This window comes from Notechis scutatus, chromosome 2 (genome assembly GCF_049901735.1).
Source record: "Notechis scutatus isolate UNSWTSFEM ecotype Mainland chromosome 2, rNotScu1.2, whole genome shotgun sequence".
In the NCBI taxonomy this organism is placed as follows: domain Eukaryota; kingdom Metazoa; phylum Chordata; class Lepidosauria; order Squamata; family Elapidae; genus Notechis; species Notechis scutatus.
The window spans coordinates 211,227,564-211,243,691 of record NC_142010.1 but is presented as its reverse complement, the minus strand read 5'-3'; the positions used below and the strand labels follow the sequence as shown (position 1 = coordinate 211,243,691).

The 16,128-nt window shown below is 38.3% G+C and overlaps 1 protein-coding gene across 1 annotated transcript in view; it reads left to right on the top strand.

The window, feature by feature from the left end:
* Positions 1 to 419: 419 nt before the first annotated feature.
* Positions 420 to 16,128, top strand: part of ADAMTS19 (ADAM metallopeptidase with thrombospondin type 1 motif 19) — a 99,262-nt gene continuing 83,553 nt past the window's right edge. The window contains exons 1-2 of the mRNA XM_026673965.2: positions 420 to 1,042; positions 3,343 to 3,932. Of these exons, the coding sequence (XP_026529750.2) occupies positions 958 to 1,042; positions 3,343 to 3,932 (675 nt within the window). The 5' untranslated portion in view covers positions 420 to 957. The remainder of the gene's footprint in view (positions 1,043 to 3,342; positions 3,933 to 16,128) is intronic.

Here is a 16,128-nt window from a genome sequence, read left to right as displayed (position 1 = left end):
CTGTGTTGGTATTGTCTGGAACAAAACCGTGCCTCTATGGGGATGTTCTGCTTCGGATTCATAATTTCACCTTCCACACTCGATCAGCCTCTCGGGATGTCGCTTCGGTCCTTGGATTTCTTAAGCCGGACCGCGCCAGGGCCAAGACTTCGTCCGCCAATTTCCCTCCAGTACCTACCTGCGCCTCAAGCCGACCGACCCAGGGAAGGAGAAAAGAGGGGTGGGGGAGAGAATAAAGATATGCAAATAAGAAACGCCAGTGCAGCCAATCAGGAGCGAGCGGCAGGACTTTGGGGGAGCCCGCTCGTTCTCTTTGAGTCCCCCTCCGCCCACTTCCCACCCAGGGAGAGCTCCTCTCCGCTCGCCCACCGTCCACTGCCGTGATTGTGGGTGTGTGCGTGCGCACGGGGTGCCACCACCTCTCCGCTGCTGTTGCTGCCGCCGCCGCTGCTGCTGCGCGTGGCCGTCCCTCCCTCCCTCCCTCCCTCCTCTCTGTCCGCTCCGCGCCCGGCTTCTCCCCCAAAGCAAGTTGCGCCTTCTCCTCTCACACGGTTCCTTGGGCTTCCTTCAGCCAGTCTGCCCTCTTCAGTTGACCTCTGCTGGCATGGCTGCCGCCTGACTCGGCCCCCTGAGGTGGCTTCCCTTGTCGGGGCTTCAGCTTTCACTCTGCTCGGGAACCGGAGCGGAGAGGCTCAGGGTTGGTGCCACTGCGGAGCTGCTCTTGCTGTTGCTGCTGCTGCTGCTGCTAAGTGGCTTGCCGAGCCCGCTATTTTCTCCGCTCTCCTCCCACAAACTGAAGGAAGGCTTTGCAGGCTCGGCGTCTTGCGCGAGCAGCTTTTTTTCTTTTTCCCCCTCGGTTTTTGCAAAGTTCCTCAAAGAAAAGCGCCAGGAGAGAGAGAGAGAGAGAGAAAAGGGGGGGTGCTTTGGTCGCTCCCCTTGCCCACCTCCGCGGCGTGGATGGAGACCAAAAGAGAAAGGCGGCTGAGCCACCTTTGCTGCATCTTTTATCAGCTGTGCTTCCTGTCAGATCGGATCACTTCAGGTGAGTCCCCAGTGCTTCGTTTTGAATGGTGTTTGCTTAATAATCGGAACTTTTCCGGGCGATTGCCAAGAGCCTTGCCCAAGGTAATCAGGAACCGTAGTGACACAAAGGGGTCGTGGCAGAGATATATCATTATTGATAGGTCGTAGGAGTAGAGGGTCTGAAAGAAATATACAGTTCAGTGCAGTGTTGCTGAACGGTATCTACCTGTCCATCTATCAAATACTGACACGCTGCTAGGGGAAGATATAATTAATAAGACACCCTTCACAAGCTCAGAAATAATTTGCCCGCAGCTTGAGAATGCTGTGATATTGAACAGTAAACTTAGGTTTAACTTGTTTTCTTCAAAATGACTGCCAAAGTATTCTCTAGGTTCAAACAACCTTCAGCAGCATCTTGGCAGGACATGTTTTACAAGTCTCCATTTCTCCAGAGTGTAATCAGGCTAAATATCTTCTTATTCCATGAGAAGGAACTACTTGATTCACATCTGCATGAGAATGGCTATGAAGTTTTAGTTCTCATACACACCAAATAAATGGATGTATGTATGTATGTGTTTATCTGTTATTTTGATAAATAACTCAAAGTGGCAAAAATTGTCCATTAAAGATTAAATACACACCAAAAGCCTGTGACATTCGAAATATACAGTATTTGTATATTGATATATTAGATTAATTTCTTTCTGTTTGCCAATCTTATTTGCCTTTGCTAGAAGCAAAGCTAAGTCTCCTTTGCCTTTGCTGAAGAAACAGATGATATCTTATTTTGAGCCAATACTCTCTGATTTAAAATATAGAATGACTAAGGTCAAATGTCAATAAACTGTATTATTTCTTTAGGACTGTTCCAATATCAGCAAGAGAATAATTTTTCTACCTTTATAGCTGTTTGCAGTGCGCAAATATTTTCATGAGGTTATTTCAGATTTTTTTTTTATTTCTTAAGCTCTTCAAATATTAAACATCAAAGATTTGCACACAGAACATCTTTCTTTTTGTACACAAATACACAATTTACAGAAGTTTCAGGTCACTAAATATTTTTGTACGGAATGTACAACAAATTAATGTTCTGAATTATAAATTTATAACCTAATTTTATAATATGAAATGTGCCGTGTCCCACTCTATTTATATATAGGATGCTTCAGAATGTCTACTGTATTCTTACTGAATTCTTATTGGCTAATCACTGAAATACTTTAATTTAGGAATGGGGCATACAACAAAAGATTATAGGTTTTTTTTACCCATAATCCTAATCTATGTAGGATGCTTGTTTCGGTAAAACAAATAAAGGTTTGAGTAAATCAATTTTCCCTTCCTTCTTACTCCTTTCCCTTCCATCAGGTGGCATCTAAACCTTTTATTAGCCCTAAAGCTCCCAGAGATGCTTGGCAAATATTTTTGTGGTCTCTGCCTTTTAAATGACAAATTTGTGCAGTTCCTTGATAATGTCGAAAAAACTCCTGGGAGTTCAGCCACTTAAACCTATAACGACTATCCTTATGCTGGAGATGCTTAGATTGCAAGGGATTCTATTTCTGATGATACTGGAGAGATTTGGACTGACCAGTTAGTTGGAACTTCTAACAGCCTTTCCCAGTCTAGTATGGATGGTGGTCTGTAAATCTCAGCCAGCAACATAGTTTAGGGGACATCACATTGGGAAAGGCTACTGTTCCTTACCACATTATTTCACTAAAATTGTTCAAATGGGTAAGATGAGATGCCTATCTTTTAATTCAGTTTGAAGTTTTGGATACTTTTCAAGCTTTATTTACAGATTTCTAAAAATATACCTTTGTATTGAAACAGGGATACATTGTATAAACAAACAAATAAAAAACTTTAACACAATATTGAATGCATGTGTGTGTGTGTGTGTGTATAAATATATAAATAAGAGAAACAGACATTAGTATTCAGCAGGATTTTTGTATATATATGTGCACATATGTAATTGTGTATGTGTATACATACATAGCCGCTCGTCTCACCAATTCTACTCTAGGCAGCTAACAAAAACTAAAATATAAATACAACATATGTGTAAAAATAGAATTTCCAGCCAACTAATACAAAGCAGCTCCCCAAAACACTACATTATTTTTTCTTGCAGTGGGAAACTGATTTTGTATTGGTAATATCAGTATGGATCAATGCTGTTATGTCATTTTAATGTATCAAAATTATGCTGATGGGCCCTAAATCTGGCATCCATTTATGGCAACTCTTACAGTTGGGAGTAATATAGAGTGTGTAGATTTCAGTCTATGTGAATTTTTGCAGGCCTGCAACCTCTGGGAGATTTTGAAGAGTGGGAGATTGTTTACCCAGCCCTGTGGAGTAGAAGCCAGCAGGAATCCACTGGAGGGAATGGTGCAGGAGGCAGCTGCAGTCTTGATGGTAACTGTGGGAACAGCAGCAGCAATGTTAATGCTACCTCTGCATCCACTCAGGGAGTGGGCAGTTCTCGTGAGATCCGCTCAGTTTCCTCCTCATCTGACCACCAGCACCAGCAGCTGCCAGTTTGGAAAACTTCAGAGGATGAATATGAATCTCAGGATTTCTATCACTGGTCTCCACTTCCTCAGGGATCTAATGGTACTTCTCAGCAACCATCTCATCCATCTGTATCTCCTCCAGAAGATGAAGATGAAATGTTGCTGAGAATACCAGCTTTCGCTCAGGAGCTCTATTTGCTGCTTAAGAGGGACAGTCGCTTCTTAGCACCAGGTTTTGCAGTGGAGGAACGACTATTGAATGAAAAAGGTACCCCAAATTTGATCCACACACAAACAGAGAGATCCTGTTACTATAGTGGGTCTGTGCTGCATTATCCTGGATCCTTTGCTTCCTTTAGCACTTGTGGTGGTTTGGTGAGTATTTTTTCCCCTTTCACCTATATTTTATCTGCTCTTTGCAGTAAAATTTACTTCCCACTGTCTATCTCTGCTCTTTTTCATAATACTTCCTTGTTACCTCATTTATTATTTACTTTAATTTTTCTTTGCCATTTTCTTTTTCAGTGTTCAAAGCTCTGTAACCATTAAAATAAGGAAATCACTTCCTCCTCATTTTAAATTTAAGACATAGTTTTGTAATTGTTAGTTTCATCTGCACTATTATAAACACACAGAAGTTCTTGATTTGAACCTTACCCATTTTAATGTTAAATCCATTGAATGAGCAATATCAAATAAACATTTGTTTTGTGCCTTTGAGTTAATGTTGAGTCCTGGTGGACAAATTTGTACAATTTTCTTGCCAATGTTTTCAGAAGTTATTTGCCATTGCTAGCTTACTAGGGCAAGCTTACTAGAAAAAGAGTGCTTAGCTCAGAGTCATCCAGGTGGTTTTGTGTCTAAGGTGGAGTTAGAACTCATAGTGTTCCAGTTTCTAGCCTCGTGCTTTAAGTACTACACAAACTGCCTCTCATCAAATAATCATAGATAGTAGTTATTCCTTTTAAACATTTGTAGGTGTTTACGTTCATGTACTTTTTATGCTCAAGTTTGTTTTTACTTTAATGGTATACTTTAATGATCATTTAATGATACAATATGAAGATCTGATTTATTTTCCATTAGTTCCATCACTGTAAAAAGATTAAAGTGGACCTTTAGCCTGAACGTATGCTTATGGATGTTTTAAGTTTTCTGATCAAACTTTCTGGAACAGTCTTTCTCAATCTGCTTCTTTCCAGGTCTATAATTATCACAAACTGTATCACTCATAGGATGAGAACATCTATTCCAGCACATTACATTTCTAGGTGTGTTTTGAAGCACTCAATCAGGGCATAAAGCGGGATGTCTAGTTCCTTTAGTTCAAGGCTGTCAAACTCATGGCCCGTGGGCTGGATGTGCTGGCTATGCCCACACTCAGTTTAGCAAAGGGGAAAAAAGTCCCAATACGTTACGTGATGCCGCCATGACAATGCGGCACCCCTGCTTTAGTTTGTATCTGGTATCTGATGTTCAAACTCAGCCTCATAGGTGTTCCAGTGATTTCCACAATATAGCATAGATTAACGTGTTTTCAACATGTTGGCATGGTTACAGTTGCTTCGAACTATGTTGCAAGAAATTTACAGAAAATGGCTTGTTGTCCTAATAGTTGGATTTTAGAAAATCACATGCCCATTGTATTGCACATCTAAAAGAGTTAGATCAGATATTAGCAGATATAAGCTACATGGATATAAATGTGCATATTGAATGTTTTACCCAACTTGGTGTCTTTCATCCTTGCAGTAAAGCTATGGAGACTACAGAAGCCATAGTGTAATACTTCTGGAGAACACTAGGGTTGGGGAAACTGATTTGCATGAATATGACCTCAGAAAACCCATCCTGAGAAATTATTTGCATGAGAACCAGTTAATATGGGTAATTCTGACTTTTTCCTGAAGGCAGGGAAATACACTGCTTGAGCAACACACACATTAAGTTTCTCTTTATTTTTCTTTATTTTTTTAATTATATACATTATTGAGAAGTACTGACACTCTTTTTTGTTTGTATAGCTGCTTAAACTCAGTAATCACAATTATCCAAGTATTTATCCATGCTACTTTTCTTTAATTGAAGATTACCTTTTAAGTACATGTCATAAACTAATATAATGTAAAGATTCTCTATTGTATTAGCCAATTATTTATTAATATTCTTCTCCTTTAGATATAAAGCTGAATTAGATGTGATAAATAATGTGTACCATATTCTGCCAGCTTCTATTCTTACTTTTAAGTCTAGGGATACTACATTTGAGGTTAAGAATGTGGGCTGGGAATGTTTAACCTTCCATCAGCGCCTGCTTTTCACATCAAATTTGCTCTTATGTTATTAGTACAAGGGGGGATGGCTGAGAAGGTAAGAGTTAACTGTGCTTATTAAAACCTTTAAATTAAGATGGATGGATTTGATTTCTTAATTTTCTTAAAATTTCTAGTCTGGATATAATGAGAAACTGTTATTAAAGCTTTTGGTCTTCTAATGATCAACTAGGGTAGAAAGCTTATCAATCTAAAGCTCTTGTACTTAACACTAAACTGTGCTTATATGTAAGGCAAGATACTGTGGGATTCTGTGACCACTTTCATGTGCTCTGGAATCCTGGTTTCATGATAGATTTTTGGTGCTGGCAGACATTTTTAATATGATTTTAGCAGATTTAAGGAAAATTAGAATTAGATCCAATGACAATAGTATAGGTTCTTTGCCTGCATGAAGTGTAAAGGTAAGTAGATAGAATGGCTAAAATCCTAGGAACAGAAGAGATGCAAAATTATGGATTGATTTAAAAAAAAGCAGTTACTGTTTCTATTTAGGCTTATTAATGTAAAGCTATATAGAATAAGGATGTTGCTGACAGTGGCTTTGAGCCTGAAGTGAGCCAATAGTATTTAAAATGAACATTTCCTGCTCCTTGTGGTTTGCTGGATGTAATCTGTGGAATAAAGCTATAGCTATGAAGACATCATTGGCTTGTATTTCAGAATTAGGTTTCTCCGAAGAACATTGAATATAGCTTGCCAATATTTTGTGGGAACTGAGTTATTTCAATTTATTCTTACTAAGTCTTGTGGAGTTGCCAGATTTGATAAAGTTTATAAAGAGAATCAGATAAAATGTAGACCTGTGGTTTAGTTAGGTTGTTTAGATTCATACTATTTAGTTTGGGGAGAAAAATATACTAATATCATTCAAACCTGTGGAATGCAGTTTATAATTTGAGTGCATTTGTACACGGGGCCTTTTTTTGAGGTTTTCAAGAATATGGATAGAGTGCTATACAAGACCAAAACACCTTATGCTTTGTTCTAGTTATGTACAAAAATTTATAAATTTAGGCTTTCATTCAAAGTGGATGACCCTGAGTCCTTCTAGAATGGATAACAAATTTCTCATTGTCAGTTTCATTTGACTTGAGAGATTTTAAATGTAGGGAGGGTTGTGCTGGCTTCATAGAATCATTTCACTAACATTCCCCTTAATGTTTTCTTCAACTTTAAGCTGAAAATTACATCATTGAGAAATTATCATTTTATTGCTAAATTGCATCAAGATGATCAAGAGTTGTTGGAGGAGCTGCAAATGTCCCACAAATTGCAGTTTTCCCAGATGTGTTAAAGAAGTACTAGATTGGACATTTTTATGTGCTATCATATTTGTTGGTGTTGTTTATGACAATAGAGATCCACATGAGAAGTTATTTCCTGATCTAATTTAATATTTCCTGATCTAATTTAATGTCTTGATTTTGCTTTTATCCAGATTTCTTTCCTACTGAAAATGAGATGGATGCATTTCAAGTTCTCTTAAATATGTTGAGGTATAGCACATGTTATTATAGATTGTGTCTAAAGATGGTCAAAACATATCTTGACATTCTAATCTCAACTAGTTTAAGAATATATTTTCTACTAAAATAAAGAACATAAAATATAATACATTGATCAAAAGAACAGAACAAATACCATCTCTGGCTATAAAAGAGGATTAAATAAATATGCAATATCCAGGGATTATTAAAAGATTATCTAGGGATAATCCATTAAAAGTATTATCCAGGGATTATAAAAAGATGAAATTGTTTCTCTGTCCAACATTAGTAATCCTTTAGAGGAACTGCTTTTTCTTAGAATGGTAAATATTGGCATATAATTTTAATGGAAACTTCTGCAGTTGTAAAAATTCCAAGGCAAAACTTTGTTCATAAGGGCATGGAAATTGAATGAGCTATCTTTTTTACTGAAAGGCCAGAGAGTTCAAAAGTCTTTTTCTTTGTTTACTTTAATTTATGACTTGTTTAAGTTCAGATAGATATGTTTAGACAGGCATTACTAGATTTACCTCAAAAAGGGTAGGTATATGGATTTCAATAGAAATATCAATGGAAACAGAAACAGATTTATCTTGCCTGTAAGTTCAGGGAATAACTTTGAGGATCTAAAGTGACACAGATGTAAACTTTATTGCTTACTGAGAGTTGAATTGATTTAGCATAACGTCTAGCATTATCATTAAATATATAAAACACATAAATTCACATTTCCATTTGCCATCATTTGTTTCAGTTTGTATATCAGAATAGATAATTACATAGAATCAGTTTTTAAGTACAGTGACTCAAGAAGCAGGCAATGCAAATTAAACAAGTTTACAAGATTGCAATAAAAAAAGGAATACAGTAGAACCTCTGGTCACAACAATTTGTTCCATAACTTTGGTGATTTCTTCATCTTCTAATGTTTCATCTTCAGGAATTTCTGAGCCAGGGCTCACTATCCGAGTATGTGTTCATGACCAGATTCAAAAATTTTATGAATTTTTTGGTCGGAACCAGATTTGGTCGTGGTCAAAAATGTTCATTACCAGAGATTCTACTGTATAATGAAATGAGAAAGGACACAAAAAGAAAGAAGAAATCAAAACGATTGGAAATGATTTGATAAAAATTAATGAGTTTTCATTTAACACTCAGGCACATGATGAGAATTGGCTGTAAAAGCGTCTACTATAGATCAAAAAGCATAGACAGAGGGCATACATGTTCAAAGAGAAAGCGAGAGCAGAAGCCAAAATAATGTATATATTTAAAAAATAGGAAAGGATGTGTGAAATAAATGGGATCAATAAAATGTCAATTTGAATTATGAGCCATGAAAACATATGCAATATCTTTTGTAAAGTACAAAAAAATACCATTCCTTGCTTTATTTGTGAACAATTGATATAGCTACATCTTAAGAGAGGCTAAGTAAGAACATGGGGAAAAAGTTTTGGAACAAGAATATGTATGTTCAGTTGTGCCTCCTTCTCTCTCTGTGTGTGTGTATGTATATGGACAAAGGAGTCAGTGATAAGGAGGAAGAGCAAAGACGCAGCCAAAGCAAGATGTAAACAGTGGTGGAATTCAATTTTTTTTACTACTGCTTCTGTGGGCGTGGCTTATTTGGTGGGCATGGCTTGGGGGGTGTCACGTGACTGGGTGGGCGTGGCTTGGTGGCCATATGACGGGTGGTCGCATGACTGGGTGGGTGTGGCTTGGTGGTCATGTGACTGGGTGGGTGTGGCCAACTCAATGTCACTCACGTCAAGAGGTGCCTCGCCTGGCCTCTCCCCTCCCAGCCATTCCTTGTCATACCGAGTCTCAACATATCTATAGTTCTGTAAAAATGTTCACTTTTTTTGACTTTATTATCTACGTGCTTTATATGTACTTTCATGGACCACTGAAAGGAGGAAATGGCTCACATGCTTTGCCCAAGAGAGTGATAGGCAACAAGCTTTTAGGGGGCTGCCAGAAAGAAGGGGGGGGCAATATATTTTCCAAAGCACCAAAAGGCAAACAATGTATTTTCCAAAGCACCAGAAGGATGGAAACTGAACAGAGAGAGAAGCAACCTAAAAGGAAGGAGAAACTTCCTGACAGTGAGAACAATTAACCAGTGGAATTGCTTGCCACCAGAAGTTCTGGGTGCTCCAACACTGGAAGTTTTTAACAAAAGACTGGACAGCCATTTCTCTGAAATGGTATAGGGTTCCCCCCAAGGTCCCTTCTAAGTGTTCTTCTGTTATTCTGACACCTTTCCCAGGACCTCTAGTCAGATTTTGGCATCCTCAGAGCTTTCCTGTCTGAGCAGGGGGTTGGACTAGAACAGGGGTCTTCAAACTTGACAGCTTTAAGACTTGTGGACTTCAACTCCCAGAATTCCTCCTCCAGTCATATTAGCTCAGGAATTCTGGGAGTTGAAGTCCACAAGTCTTAAACTTGCCAAGTTTGACTAGAAGATTACCTCCGAGATCCCTTCCAGCCCTAGATTGCTATGCTGTTTCAAAGAGTCTTCTGAAGTCAGGGTTTGTGTCCTTCCTTCCTCTCCTTTTTTCTCTCTCCCTCCCTCCCTCCTTCCATGTATCTATCCATCCACTCATCCATATATCTTTCATTTTCTCCTCCCTCCCTCTTTCTTCCTTTCTCTCCCTTCCATCCCATTTTTCTTTGTCTATCCCTTTCTTCTCTCTCTCTCTCTCTCTCCCTCCCTCCTCCCTCCCTCCCTCCCTCCTCTCCTCTCTCTCTTCTCTTTCTTTCTTCTCTCTTCTCTCTTTCTCTCTTTCACTCCCTCCCCTCTCTTTCTCTCTGTCTCTCTCTTTCCCTCTCTCCTTTCCCTCTAGGAAAGGAGACCCATCTGAAACACACACAGGCTTCCAAGTGCCTGGCAGAATCTCTCATTACAAGGGTTCATCCCAGCCAGTCTCCTGTCCTGCATTGCCTGAAAAAGCCTTCCTCCCCTCCCGCTTTTGGTGCTGAGAAATTCAAGCAAGGCGTGTGCTGCAGCCTGGCCCCCCCACCCACCCACAGCAGCTCTGGGCCAGGCAGCTTTCTTTACTGCCTGAAACCTTACCTTCCTTCCTTCCACACTGAAAAAAACACGCAGTGGCTATAGGCTTCTTCAAGAGGCTTTGCTGCGTTTCTTCAACCTGCCGCCGCTGCATCCAAGCCACCGGCCACGCAGGTCTACCCCATTGACCCTGCTGGTGAAGCACTGCAAAAGAGGTGGTTGGAAATGGCTTTCTTTTGCTCCCAGCCACCCCTTTTTCAGCACAACCAGACGGACGGCTGCTCCCTTCCTTCTTTGCCTGCTTGTTCTATATGGCTGAGGAGGAAGAGAGTAGTCGGCCAGTTGGGAGAGGCTTCTGGTGCTGCAAAAGGAACGGATGGACATGTGGCCACCTACTGGCTAGCTGTGCCGGGCCAGGCCAGGCTGGAGGAGGCGCGTCTGCCGGGAGAAGCGTGCTCTGGGTGGATAGGCAGGTGGGCGGATGTCCCAGGGCCGCTACATATGCACACTGCGTATGCAGTGGCTGCACTCACAGTGTGCATGTGCAGCAGCTGCGGGATATCCACCCGAGCTGCGCCCAGCCACCATATGGTAGGGAAAGCTAGGAGAGTGACTGGGGCAATGAGCGACCGGGCAACCGGGTTGGGGGCGTGGCCAGCTAGGGGTCACCACCGGTTCGGCAACCCACACCAAATCACCGCTACCGGTTCGCCCGAGCCAGTGCGAACCGGTTGAATACCACCTCTGAATGTAAGGTAAATGAAGCAAGAAGCAACATTAAAATTAGAAACAAGAGGTTGCATATTTGAAACAGAAAAATGCAATATAAGAATTAAGATTAAATATTATGGATAAGCTAGATTTTTTCATGATGTTCTACAGTGTTTTATACAGTAGAAAAAGAGTAAAAAGTTCACTTTTTGATGACTATTTGAAGTTACAATGGTACCCCAAAAAAGTGACTTATGGCAGTTTTAACACTTACAACTGTTGCAGCACCCCCCTAGTCACATGATCAAAATTTAGACACTTGGCAACTGACTCACATTTATGAAGGTATCTTGGGGTCATCTGATCATCTTTTGCCACCCTGATAAGCAAAATCAATGGGGATGCCAGATTCACTTAACAATCATATTACTAACTTAAAAATTGAAGTGATTCACTTCCGTCGTTGTAAGTAAACTGTTAAGTATTATATACATTTGAGGAAAATATAAAATGGACAGGAACAAATATTTGGCTGACATTGATTTCCCCCCCCCCACACTTTTGTATGGGTGTAGGGAATTTTATTCACACTTATTGTTAATTTAATATCTCCCATTTAATCTAGAACTTATATTATACTTTTGTTGTGCAGGTTTTTCTCAATTATGCCATCAAATTTTGGTAATATGGCAAGCGAGAGTGCAGGAGATTATGAAAATGAGGTCTAGAAGCTTGTGGTTATTAACCGTTATGAAAAGAGAGGGTTCTGATTTGGGGAGGGGCAGAGAAATTGAACTGCTTTTTCATGATAATATAAATTATTCAGCAAATTTTGCATTGTAGAATTATATAGCTTTGAATTAAGTATTAATTAACTTCTGTTGGATAAAATAACCAGCAGCTAGAGATTATATATTTTTTATTCTAATATCTGAAGTCATTTAGTGCATTTGAAATAAATGCATCTCAACATTCTATATTATTTTTATAATTTTTATATTTATTTTATAGTTTTATGAAGGTAATGCTACACACTATCCAAACCACAATAATGTGGTGTGTGTAGAGGAGCAATAGGATATTGAATGTTTCCTACAGATGTCTGCATTTTAAGATTAGTGTCTATCTTCTATATAGGTCTACTTGTATGTATATTGTTATTTGATATCTAAATTTTCAATATGTAGACTCTTTTGTCGGAGAATAAATTGCTTTTTGATAAATTGCTCCTGGATGTCCCTAGGAGGTGTGAAGGAAGTTTCTGCTTTATTTGAATCTGCCTGGATTTATTAAATATCCTTAGCACAGCAACAGGTTCTTTAAAGGAAGAGACAGACCTCTATGGCAGACCTCCCATCATTTCTTTTCTGCATTAATAGGCTATGTTATATTTATGCTTTGTAGGAATGAAGATAATTAGCATAGTTCTTGTGAAAAAATGGAATATGACATTTAGAATTCATATTAATTTCAGGATTTTTTAATTTAATTTTTATATTTGCATTCAGATGGTGGCAGGATTTATCCAATATTTTGAAAGGCTATTAAAATAGGTTAGCATTTCATGTTTTTGATATCATACCTACATAAAGATAATTTTTGTGTAAATTATTCTGATAATGTTTTGTTTCTTTTTTAAATAAATTATTCCCCAAATTATAAAAATCTAAGTCTTTTTCCATAACTAATTTGTACATCAAAGTAATATTTAAGTTGTTTGATGCTTTTTTAAAAATAAATGAAACACATAATTGACTAATGGTTTAATCTAAGTGGCTTAAAATGTTTTGATAAATAAGAAGGCCATTTAATGAAAGAAGCACATTTTCAGAGATCTCAGAGTTGTATGTTGGGATTAGACTCTTACAACCCTTCACCATCACCACCAAATTGCAATCTTTGATATGAAAGATTGGTAAATTACTCCTTACATATGTTATACAGTATATATCCATCTCATCCCAATGGGATAGGTCCACCCCACTCTCTCTGGAAGGCATGCTGCAGATCTTGTCAGTTAAGGAATTTTGGCTGATGGAGTCCAGAAAAGCCTTCTCTGCCATGGCTCTTGCCCTATGGAATATCTCTTTTCAGGGTAAGATCTGTTCCCACCCCCCTGAATTTTTTTAAAGGCCTGCAAACCTAGCTCTGCCAGTTGGCTTGGGGGCCTTGTGGGGAATTGACATGTGGGGGGGGGTGTTGATGGACTAATAGCAGATCACTTCACACCCTGCACATCTTGTTACTTCCTTTCCCCATTTTTTGCACTCAAATGCAAACTATAAAACAGAGGCTGCTGAAGTCTTGCATCTTTACATCTGATTATTTCACATTTTGCATGTCTACATAGCAAATTCAAAGTTTGTCGCTTTTCATTTCAAGTGAAAAGTGTCTATAATATGACACTTTATTTAGTATTTGTTCTGATGAAAATATCAGGAGGAAATATTTTATGTAATGCTTAGCAGCTAAGCATTTTCAATTATAAAATAACTGTAGAAAATCAGCCTCTTTTACTTTACAAAATTGTTGATTGAAGCTCTTTTTCAAAATAGCTATATTTCTTATACTTTAATTGGCTGATGCCTTGTCTCTTTAAATATTGTTTGAAATAAATAAATGTTTAGACACTTTTTGGGAGAGTCAGCCAATCCTTAAACCACAATTTGTATTCTGAATGCGTCTAATATTTAGAACATTATAAATGTGCCCTGAGCAATTTCATGAGTGACTTCAATTTTAAAATGTGATGGTCTTCCAACAGTTTGCTTAATTACCTCAGCTGTGCTTCTTTGGATTCTTACCAGATCATCAATCTAAAATTAGGTCAAGTCAGGCTAAGACTGCTTGACTGAAACCAAGAGTTGGACTACAGATAGTCAGCAAATGGCTATCTGTAAGTTGCAACAGACCACTCCATTCCATTTCATTTTCATTCCATTTCTCATTTGTTATTGCCACTGAATTAAATTGGCATTGTTTGTGATAAGTTGACTTTTGGAACATTGGTGTAATCATTACAAAACTGCCAGTTATCTAATTTTTTGCCTCAGGAAATTTTACAAACAAGTAAAACAATTCCTTTGACAAAAGCAATATATTCAAGCAGTTGTCTTCTTTATTTTGGTGTTGGCTTTTTGAGCTGTTTTCTGAACTTTTTTTTTGCTACTCAGTAATGATATAGGATTTATTTCCACTAGTCAAAAGTTTGGATGGTTGTATATTCAGACCTGACAAATACATATTTTATCTTCTTTCCATTGAAGCAAAATTCTCTACTTCTAAATAGGTTTTGGCTGAATTACTTTTAGTTCTGCTAGAATGCATCCCATTCATGTGAATGGAGCTGATCCCCAGTAGAACAATTATATCGACATGTTGAGTTTGAAAATACATTATTTTATGAAAATATAGAGGCATATGCCAGAAAAATATTAAGCATCCTAAAGATAACTTCCTTAGCATATCCAACTACCTCATCTCTTCTTTCTTTGCCAGTCTTGCTTTTGACCAATTGGTATGAAAGCAAGAAAATGCATTCTCTTACGAACATTGGAGGCAAGAATATCACTTTAAAGTTGCAAGTTGATATGAGAAGTACTTAGCTATACAGTAATTAATGTTACTACATTTTATTAATATGTAGCACTTTAGAGAAAATCCAAGATTTTCATTAGCGCAGAAAAATGAATTTGACCCCAGTTGTATAGAGCAGAAGTCTATGGATTGATCATTTTACAGATAAGAAATCATGGTTTTTAAAACAAGACATTTCAAAAAAATCTGCACTGGATAGTGGCTACAGGAGACAGGAATAATTAGAGACAGTTGTAATCCTTTGTTTCTTTCGCTTTGGGAGTACTCTGTGGTATCTTTTTTTTTTGCTCCTGTAGTGAGTGTGAGAAATTCCACTATTGGGCATAGTCAATATATTCTGAAAGGGTTAAATTGATAGAAGACAAATTTTTACTGGGCTGGTAACATATTTGTTTCTCTCAACCTCCAAATGGTTGTGAGAAGACAATTTTAGAGATTATCTCGTGGGAAGCACTGTTTTTGGCCCATTTCCAGCTCGTTTTTGGCCTGTTTTTCAGCCCATTTTCTTCCCTTTCTTGGCCCATTTTTGGTCCTTTTTAGGCTATTTTGGGGGCATTTTCTGGGCCATTTTCGGCCAGCAGAGTGCTGCAGAAGGCCATGGAGGGTGAAAACGAGGTGCGGGGGTATGTGTGCATGCAGTCTGTTTTAGTTGCCAGAGGCACTGTGGCCTGGTCCTTTGATAGTTCCAGGCTGGCCCTGGGGGCCGGATTTAAGCACCCCTGGACTAGAGCATAATTTTGCATATCCCCCCCTCCCCAAATATGCAAATGTAACACAAGGATTTTAAAGAGCTCGACCCATTCAGTCATACATTTCAGGTATGGATTGTATGCAACTTTTGAAAGATGAAAAAGAAAGACCTTATTGTAATCATTAAGTAACAGAAAGGTAGCAAATATTCAAATATCTGAAGCTGAATTGGCAATGTCAGATAAGTTATGAGAAGTATGTATGAAGAATTTTGAGACAATATTATAAAATAGAGATTGCTAAATACTTGCTTCATCTGCATTGTGTGACAAAATAGAAAAGGGATTAAGATTAATCAGAGTACTATGAATTTTAACATGGCACTCATATAAATATTAATAATCAAAATAATAAAAAAGGCATTTGGGGATTACAAACTTCACTTACAGTTCCATGTCAGATCTGAGCAGATTGTAGTATAATAACTGACATGGCATATACAAACCAAGACATAATTAGTAGTCTTTGACTTTTGATTGCTCATTTAATGACCAGTCAGAGTTACAACTATCTTCACTCTTATGATGTGAATGTCCTCATTTTTGGGATTGTCACAGTGTCCCAACAGTCACATGACCAACTGGCATCTATTTATAACAGTTGCAGTGTCTTTGGGTTCCAACAAACCTCTGACAAAAAAAAGTCAGGGAAGCTGAATTTATCTAAAGATC